The following is a 10,533-nucleotide window of genomic DNA, read 5'->3' on the forward strand; positions in this document are numbered from 1 at the left end:
ACCAAGAATATGGATTCTAACAATTCTAACACCGACCAATATTAGTGTTTAGATAGACTGGAGCAAGTATTTCTGAATGATTTCTGGAAAACGTACTTCAAGCATTTGGAATAATCAAATATTTGCCTTGTTTGCTGTAATGTTGAAGCTTATGAATTTCGTAACACATCTGTATCGAAATTTATACAGTCCTCAACTTATCTTTAGAAGGCTAAAATATCATCTAATCCGGTCTGTCTGAACACCGACCAATTGGTGAAGTTATTTGTAGAGAAGTGTTTCAAGGAAGATCAATAAAAATTTCTTAATGAATATCTTAAAAAAATCTTTTTTTTTTCATGGGGGTTTTCAACAAATTTCCTCTGAAAATTCGAAGGCAAGAGAAATTTTAAAAACAATTTTCTTTCCATTTCTGGAATAATCCGGGGATTTGAAGCAAAATTTCTAGAAAAAAAACATAGAAGATTTTTTGACGCAATTTGTGATGTATTTTGGACACATTTTTTAAGATTGTGCTACTTTTCCCCGAATGTCGTTTCCCCGAATGTCGGTTCCCCGAACGCCAGTTCCCCGAATGACCCGTTTCCCCGAATGACCCGTTTCCCCGAAAAGTGTAGCAGTTCAAATAGGTGCTATCATAGTTTTCAGTAGCAGGATAGTAAATTCGAAACAACGATAAGCAATCAAAGAAAGGAGGTATTTAGTCGATTTCGGCTAGACACATGTTGCCAAAGTGCTGAGATCGGTAAAACTAGTAAGAACCGCCAATCAAATAAAGAAGGGTGCATATCAGATGACCAGTACGTTCACCCCCTGAAATGCATAAAGTTATGACAAATATGGGTGCCAAAAACTTTTCGGGGAAGTGGGCTATTCGGGGAAACGGGATGTTCGGGGAACTGGCATTCGGGGAACTGGCGTTCGGGGAAACGACATTCGGGGAACCGACATTCGGGGAAAAGTAGCACAACCATTTTTTAAGGACTTTTGATTAACTTTGCGGAAGAATTTGTAATAAAATTCTTGGGAAAAATATTTAAAGAAATTCACAGAAGAATTTCTAGTAGAATTTTCAGCAAAATGTCTCAGTATTAGATTTGACAGAATGAATGATTTTTCGGAGGAATTGCGAGGGAATACTGAACTGTTGAAAGATTTTTTTAAGGTAAATCCGGGAACATTCTCCTGGAAAATTCTCCGGAATCAATTTACCAATAAAAAGAAGACATGAAAGAAATGGAGCTTTGAATAAGTCCGACAACATTACTTGACTATTTTCCAAGAAATTTGCAAAAGTTCTTAAGCTACCCTTCAATATTCCTTGAGAAATTTGACTACACTAAAATTCTATAAATAACATTGAACAGTTTTATGAAAAATGTTGTTGAAATCTGTAGAAAATTAGTCAATTTATTCAGTAAATTTATTCATGTGAAAACACCTAAACAATTGAATCAAAATCAACCAAAGATTTGTTTGATGGATTTGTTTGGATTGGAAACCAGGTTAATTTTCTGCCATTCATCTGAAGAAAACTTGGCCATTCCGAAACTCCTTGAAAGTTCAGCCTTATTTTTCGACAAGAATTCCCACTATGTATTGATTTTTTCGAATATTATAGAGTCTCTTTAGTGAATTCTCATTAGGGCAATCATTATTACCTGCCACCTCGAGTAGGGTATCCTAAAAACATGAAAAATCAGAAGGCAGTGAATATGCTGCTTTATGGTGAAACAGCATAATTTGGATTATTCAGAAAAGAAACTAATTTTGGGAGTAAAATTGACGCTTGTACAACGGTATTTTTTTGCAATGAGATTTTGAAAAATTGCGCTAATCCCATACAACAAGAAGCTAGTTATAACAGTAACCAATCGATCGACAGCCGGACGGTTAAGCTTTCACCGAAGTCAGAACCGTCACGCTGATGCTGTGTAAGACAAGCATGGTGTTCTCTAAAATAACGTAACCACTGAAGAGATTTTTGTCAGAAACAAGAGTCACGTTATTGTTGTTTGATGAGGGGGACTTTAACCTGAAGGTCATTCGTCCCTTACAAGAGCTAAGTACATTGATTGAGAAGATTTTGCTTCGTGTTTATTTTTAATTTTAATTTTTACTATCCTCAAAAAATCTGGGGGGGGGGCTGGATGATTCTGGAGGGGGGCATGCCCCCCCGGCCACCCCTGTTCCTACGCCAATGCCAGTGTCTTCAGAGAGATGCGACGATCGGAGCAACCGGTGCTAGTGAGTGAGGCGAACGGAGAAAAGATGTTGGCGGAATTCTATGGCGATGTGGTGGTGCATGCTGCCGTCGGCGAGAAAATGAAGAAATATGAAGTGAGAAATGCCCTGTATCTCCCCGGTTTGAGCCACAATTTGTTTTCGGTGAACCGTGTGGTGAGATCAGGAATGCAGGTGATCTTCGCCGGTGATAAAGCTGAAACTGTGAAGCAAGGGACAGTGATGGCTGTCGGGCACTACACAGGAAGTCTGTACGAGTTGGAGGTTTGGTGTGAGTGCAACCGACGAAAAGTGGTAGCGGCCATGCCGGCCGTAAGAAATGCAGCTGTGGAGAAGTGCAACATGGCGGCGAGGAGCAATGTGATGGACTTTACCAAGGTGGCGCAGATCATTGATGCGTGCCACTAGTTCTCTCTTTCATTCTCCCGATGTTCTTATGCAGCGCAAATACTGACGTCACTTTTTGCGCTGCATAAGAACAGCGGGAGAATTAAAGAGAGAACTAGAGGCACGCATCAATGATCTGCGCCACCTTAGTAAAATCCATCACATTGGGCGACTCCAATGGAAACTGAATGTGAATGAAGCCTTTTGTGGAACGTGCTTTAAGTATAACTTATACGCTATTTAATATACACGCAAACAAATTTTGTTGTATAATCTACCGAATCCATGGTAGAATTAAGAACTGCACCAACGATTTTCAACCGACTACAAAAATCTGTTAAATTTACTATAATCTGATCGAAATCACTGATCAGTGCAGTAAATTTGACTATGTTCATAGTAGCATACACTACAAAGCATTGTATTTCAATCCGTGACACCCACCGTACAACACAGTGTGGTCAAAAGTATGATGCTAAACTTCTCAAATCAAGAATGTTTCTAGTCAAAAATACTACAACTCTGGTTAAATCAACAGAAGAAATTTTCTTCTGTAGTGATGTTGACTATGTTTCGGTAGAGTTAACAGATTAATGTAGTCGGTTGAAAATCGTTGGTGCAGTTCTTAATTTTACCATGGATTCAGTAGTTTCTACAATAAAATTCATTTCAGTGTACACGGAGACATCAGACTACCCAAAAAATAAGTTCTTTGAACTCAAATTTGGGTTAACTGCATTTAGTTATTACCCATGGTTGGGTTGTGTTGCCTCTTTCGCAACAGCAACAGCGACGAAGTTCAATGGAATAAGCCAATTTGAGTTCTTTCGAGTTTACCCAATTTTAATGTTTTAACCCACTACGGTGACTTCAAAAGCTAATGCTGTGTAGCTTGTTTTTGTACTGAGTTGTTTTATTTGCTGTTGTCAAACGAAAACTACCTAATTCTAGCTATAAGTCAGTTAACCCAAACTTGGGTTATCCCACGGAAGAGCCGAATTGCGTCAAAAGAAGTCAAAGTTGGGTAGATTTGTGGTTCCGTGTACCTTTTTCAAGCGTGCAAGTGGCAACATCGTGGTGGCGCTGCTATCACTAAGTTTCCATGACGATGTCAGTGGTAAATATGAAAAGTTTCAAGCTACTGATATTCACCACTGTTTGATGCAATACGCTGGGTGGCGGCGCTAGTGATTTCAACGTGATTCAGTTTGAACACAGATAACAGATGTTTATACTGGAACAAAAAATTTCTGAAAACCTGTGTAAATATTCAAATTGAAATTCCTTGCAATCACTAGCGCCTCTACACAGCGAATTGCGTCAATCAGTGGTGAATAACAGTATCTTGAAATATTTCATATTCACCACTGACAACGTCATGGGAACTTAGCGATGACAGCGCCACCACGATGTTGCTACTTGTGTTGCCATTCAAAATGACCGTTAATTGTCTTACACAGTCTTGCAATCGGACTTCAAAGTCTGTTATCTGTGGTTTGAATATTTACACAGGTTTTCAGAAGATTTTTGTTCTAGCATAAACATCTGTTATCTGTGCCATATCTGTATAAATGTACAAATGTTTTTTTTAATTCATTTTTTCCGTAGTAACCATAATATGGAAGCTCAACAGGCATCAACATCTTCTGACTGCTACGAATGTGGAAGTAATCCCGGCAACCATGGCATCAATTACGAGAAGGATCTCGCATTCGTAACCTTTGTGGCGGCTTCCTTGGAAGAAAGTAAGTTCAAGCTGGCCGTAGAGATGACAGCAGCAGAGAAATTCGATGACGTGATAGTTTTCAAAGAAGAATCCAAAGAGGTGTTGTTATTCCAAGCCAAACATTCCAATAGAGGAGAGCACGTAATGTTCGACGACCTATTCTCTAATGATCCGAGAAAAAGCAAAGACTTTGCTTTTTCTCGGTATATTCAATCCTATCTGAGGATTAGAGAAAATAAAGTTTTTGAAAGTTATAAACCAACAATCATTATATTCACTAATAAAAAACTGGAACAAATCGATAAGCGTAAGCAGTTGATCAATATCCAAGTACAAAACGTGAACAGCATCATTAAATGGTGCGATTCCAAGAAAAATCTTTGTTTTCAGCCACTTAACGATGAAGCAGTCAGAAAAATTAAAGATATAATAAATTCAGAGCTGTTCCAAATCCAAGAAGACATATACAAACTTGTGAAAACTGGAAAAATTTCCGATTTGCTGATCCAATACAAGACACCATTGCAAAATATTCTTAAAATTGCTGATGGAAAAATAAGTTTCAAAGAGCCTGCAGTGGATAGCAAAGATATGATAACTCATCGATGGATGCTTGCCGAGTTTAATTGGAAGCCGAATGAAAACTTTCCAATGAATAGATTAGATGACAAAACTGTTAAAAGCTTGAAAAGTGTTTTTTTTACCGGAAAATCGAGGAACAATCTTCTTCCTGTGATTGTCGAAGAAGAACAAATGCGGGAATTTTTTCAAAGTTTAATTTTCTGTATAGAACAACCAACTGACCTAAGAAGTGTTGCCGAGAAAATGATAAGCTCCTGGATGCCCAGGTGGGTTGACAGTGATCTTGAACGGGAATCAAAATATTTTTTAGACTGTTTTGACGAAGTATTCAAAAAATGGCACGCACAGATATTGAAACAAAAAGACTATCTTACATTTCACAAACAGGGTTTGGATTGCATTCAATATATGAAGTCAGAATTGAAGAAAAAATTTGAAAGGAAACATTCTTCGATTGCATCCAATTTGTCAATATATGTCTCGCGCACCATAATTAAAACAATAAATAAAACAGACGACGACAAAATAGCACCACAAACTAATCGCTTTACATTGAATCACGAATCATTTGGAGGGAAAAGCAAAGTACAAACTATCCAAATGAGTGATCAGGATTTTATAGAACAGATCTATCAGCAGAATGCGGTATCAGCAGGAACGAAATGTCAAATACTGATTGGAGAACCCGGTATGGGAAAAACCACATTAATTTATAACTTGTTTTGGCAATCACAAAACCTAAAAAATGTAGCCGTTTATCTTATCTGTTTAAAAAATCTTAATTTTTGTGAAGAAAAAAAAAATGATCCCCTGCACATCTTCGAACATGAATTGCCCCAAGAGAGTAGGAATATTTTGCGAAATTATTTAGAAAGTTCGGAAATTCAAATTGTATTCATTTTAGATGGGTTTGATGAAATGAATCCAGCTCACCAACAATCAGTACTGACAATATTTGAAAAAATTCTGGAGAAAAAGAACACTCAATTCATAATTACGGGAAGGAAACATGTTTGCAAACTGCTCGAGGATAGATTTAAAGCGCATGCGTTGAAGCTGAAACCGTTCGACTACAACGAACAAGTAAAATTTTTAAAATTGTTTTGGAGGGTGGAAAGCAGTGAAGCTCTTTTCATGAAATTTGCCGAGCAGTTGCTCAAAAAGTTCCATAACGAAATCAAAGGGAACGATTACGACTTCGCAGGGCTTCCCCTGATGGTACGAATGTTGGCCGAGGTTTATGCGGATGATTTTCAGAAGTTTCTCAAAACTGAAACAGCTGATGCAACTTGTATATTTGAGTCGGAAAAACTTAATGTACTCAATTTGTTTGAAAAGTTTGTGAAAATATCTTTCAATTTAAAAATGAAGAGTAAGGATAGAAAAGCTGTATACGCATATGATGAAATTGAGGATAAAATTGATGAGGAAATAGAACCTAGTTTTGATTTCTGTATGGAACAACTTAAATTGTTAGCCATCCGATGTTTGGAAATCGAAGAGTTGCAAGATGTTATAAAGAAACCTCCGTTTAATAAAAACAACAATCGACTTCTGGAACGTTTTCGAAGAGGAAATGAAAAATCTATGCTTATCAGTGCCTCATCTGCAGATAAAATAGATTTCATTCATTTGTCGTATGCTGAATACTTTGTTGCAAAATTTTTGTTTGATCACATAGATGAATGCAAATTTTCACTGATGAAAATAATACAAGATCGAGATGTTGTACGACAATTTTTCTTCTTAATGGTGGAGCACAACTGTAATGAAAATTCTGAACAAATGCAAATAGTGCAAAGTCTGTATAGTCAGAACACAGTGGTTGTCGTCTGGGCTTGTCTTGGTGGTAACGAGAAAATAGCAATGCGTTTGCTACGAAAGTCGAAAATCAAATCTAATGACCCATACCACAAAATTCTTATGCACGCCGCAGTTGATGGAGGTTCAACCGGTTTAGTTATGGCATTACTTGGTGAATTTCAATTATCTGTGAACATTCAATACGGTCATAATTTTAATGATTGCGATGAATTGCCGATAGATATGTTTGGAAAAGATTCAAAATTCATTTTTCATGGAACTCCTCTGCATACAGCCGCTGGCAAGGGTAATATTGAAATGGTGAAATTGCTAATTGATCACAATGCAAATATTGACACTAAGGACGATGAAGGATGTACACCTCTCCATTATGCATCCCGGAATGGTAATCTTGAGATGGTGAAATTACTGATTGATAACAGAGCAAATGTTGACACTACGCAAAATGAAGGATGGACACCTCTCCATTATGCATCCCAAAATGGTCATATTGATGTTGTGAAATTACTGATTGATAACAGAGCAAATGTTGACACTACGCAAAATGAAGGATGTACACCTCTCCATAAGGCTGCTGAAAATGGTCATCTTGATGTTGTGAAATTACTGATTGATAACAAAGCAAATGTTGACACTGCGCAAAGTGAAGGATGGACACCTCTCCATTATGCATCCCGGAATGGTAATCTTGAGCTGGTGAAATTACTGATTGATAATAGAGCAAATGTTGACACTGCGCAATATGAAGGATGGACACCTCTCCATTATGCATCCCGGAATGGTCAACTTGATGTTGTGAAATTACTGATTGATAATAGAGCAAATGTTGACACTACACAAAATGAAGGATGTACACCTCTCCATTATGCATCCCAGAATGGTAATCTTGAGCTGGTGAAATTACTGATTGATAATAGAGCAAATGTTGACACTGCGCAATATGAAGGATGGACACCTCTCCATTATGCATCCCAAAATGGTCAACTTGATGTTGTGAAATTACTGATTGATAATAGAGCAAATGTTGACACTACACAAAATGAAGGATGTACACCTCTCCATTATGCATCCCGGAATGGTAATCTTGAGCTGGTGAAATTACTGATTGATAATAGAGCAAATGTTGACACTGCGCAATATGAAGGATGGACACCTCTTCATTATGCATCCCGGAATGGTCAACTTGATGTTGTGAAATTACTGATTGATAATAGAGCAAATGTTGACACTACACAAAATGAAGGATGTACACCTCTCCATTATGCATCCCGGAATGGTAATCTTGAGCTGGTGAAATTACTGATTGATAATAGAGCAAATGTTGACACTGCGCAATATGAAGGATGGACACCTCTCCATTATGCATCCCAAAATGGTCAACTTGATGTTGTGAAATTACTGATTGATAATAGAGCAAATGTTGACACTACACAAAATGAAGGATGTACACCTCTCCATTATGCATCCCGGAATGGTAATCTTGAGCTGGTGAAATTACTGATTGATAATAGAGCAAATGTTGACACTGCGCAATATGAAGGATGGACACCTCTTCATTATGCATCCCGGAATGGTCAACTTGATGTTGTGAAATTACTGATTGATAATAGAGCAAATGTTGACACTACACAAAATGAAGGATGTACACCTCTCCATTATGCATCCCGGAATGGTAATCTTGAGCTGGTGAAATTACTGATTGAAAATAGAGCAAATGTTGACACTGCGCAAAATGAAGGATGGACACCTCTCCATTATTCATCCCAAAATGGTCATCTTAAGGTGGTGAAATTACTGATTGAAAATAAGGCAAACGTTGACACTACGCAAAATGAAGGATGGACACCTCTCCATTATGCATTCCAAAATGGTCATCTTGAGGTTGTTAAATTTCTGATTGATAATGGAGCAAATGTTGACACTATGAATACTAGAGGGTCGACATCTTTTCATATAGTATCCCAAAATGGCCGTCTTGTGCTTGTGAAATTACTGATTGATAATCGAGCAAATGTTGACACTACGGACAATGAAGGATGGACACCTCTCCATTATGCATCCCAAAATGGTCATCTTGAGGTTGTGAAATTTCTGATTGATAATGGAGCAAATTTTGACACTAAGAATACTAGAGGGTCGACATCTTTCCATATAGCATCCAAAAATGGCCGTCTTGAGGTTGTGAAATTACTGATTGATAATGGAGCAAATGTTGACACTACGAACAATGAAGGATGGACACCTCTCCATTATGCATCCCGAAATGGTCATCTTGAGGTTGTGAAATTACTGATTGATAATGGAGCAAATGTTGACACTAAGAATGCTAGAGGGTCGACATCTTTCCATATAGTATCCCAAAATGGCCGTCTTGAGGTTGTGAAATTACTGATTGATAATAGAGCAAATGTTGACACTACGGACAATGAAGGATGGACACCTCTCCATTATGCATCCCGAAATGGTCATCTTGAGGTTGTGAAATTACTGATTGATAATGGAGCAAATGTTGACACTAAGAATACTAGAGGGTCGACATCTTTCCATATAGCATCCAAAAATGGCCGTCTTGAGGTTGTGAAATTACTGATTGATAATGGAGCAAATGTTGACACTACGAACAATGAAGGATGGACACCTCTCCATTATGCATCCCGAAATGGTCATCTTGAGGTTGTGAAATTACTGATTGATAATGGAGCAAATGTTGACACTAAGAATGCTAGAGGGTCGACATCTTTCCATATAGTATCCCAAAATGGCCGTCTTGAGGTTGTGAAATTACTGATTGATAATGGAGCAAATGTTGACACTACGTACAATGAAAGATGGACACTTCTCCATGATGCATCCCTAAATGGTCATCTTGAGGTTGTGAAATTATCGATTGATAATGGAGCAAATGTTGACACTACGAAAAATGAAGGATAGACACCTCTCCATATGGCTGCTGAAAATGGTCATCTTGAGGTTGTTAAATTACTGATTGATAATGGAGCAAATGTTGACACTCCAGAACGATACATGCAGTGAGAACACGTTCCTGAGCCCATAACCTGTTGAAATAAAAGACTAACGACTACAAACAACAAGGCTATTCGCTCCACACTGCAGGCTACTGACTGATATCGCTACCCGCCAGCTCCTCTCTTTTATTTCATGTCTGGGTAAATATATCTACAATTCATTCAATTTATTAAAATACTACCTTCACAATTCTTACCCATAGACATCTCCACTACAGGGTGCGTGATGTACCTGCTCTCCAACAATCTTGAGGTTGTGAAATTTCTGATTGATAATGGAGCAAATGTTGACACTGCGGAAAATGGAGGACGTACACGTATAGCTCATGTCGCTGCTGGCACCGCACAGTGGTTCCATTTGTTCTACGAAGCGGTCATAAATCATTTTACTCACTATCTGGCGGCAAATAGCATTAGAAATTGCCAAATTAATTATTTTTAACTGTTTAAACTCCGTCTAGGTTGATGTCGTAATTCATATCACTTCAGAAATTCTTATAAGTATGCGGAGATCATAATGCGAAGGCTGACAAATGATTATATGTGCATAAAATCGGCTTTGCAATTATCTCTCCTTCCGTGTCCAAAATTAACTAAAGTATTTAATATCTTGTAAAGAACCATGAAATCTTAACATTAAAAGCAATATATCAGGATTATATTTTTTTAAACTCGAGAAGATATCCTTCTAAGAGTTACTTCACTTGCTCAAAAGCCTACTTTTCAGTATGTTGATATAAAAAG

At 37.7% G+C, this 10,533-nt stretch overlaps 1 protein-coding gene across 2 annotated transcripts in view; it reads left to right on the forward strand.

Annotated features, from left to right (window-relative positions):
- Positions 1-9,761, forward strand: part of LOC5564954 (serine/threonine-protein phosphatase 6 regulatory ankyrin repeat subunit B) — a 33,095-nt gene extending 23,334 nt beyond the window's left edge. The window contains exons 2-3 of one of the 2 annotated variants that reach the window (XM_021856422.1): positions 4,240-8,842; positions 9,140-9,761. In XM_021856422.1, the coding sequence (XP_021712114.1) occupies positions 4,250-8,842; positions 9,140-9,694 (5,148 nt within the window). In that variant the 5' untranslated portion in view covers positions 4,240-4,249 and the 3' untranslated portion in view covers positions 9,695-9,761. Of the gene's footprint in view, positions 1-4,239 lie in introns of both variants that reach the window. The other variant, XM_021856421.1, reaches the window with a different exon arrangement.
- The last annotated feature ends 772 nt before the right edge of the window (positions 9,762-10,533 follow it).

Source organism: Aedes aegypti, unplaced genomic scaffold, assembly GCF_002204515.2.
Source record: "Aedes aegypti strain LVP_AGWG unplaced genomic scaffold, AaegL5.0 Primary Assembly AGWG_AaegL5_hic_scaff_1672_PBJ_arrow, whole genome shotgun sequence".
In the NCBI taxonomy this organism is placed as follows: domain Eukaryota; kingdom Metazoa; phylum Arthropoda; class Insecta; order Diptera; family Culicidae; genus Aedes; species Aedes aegypti.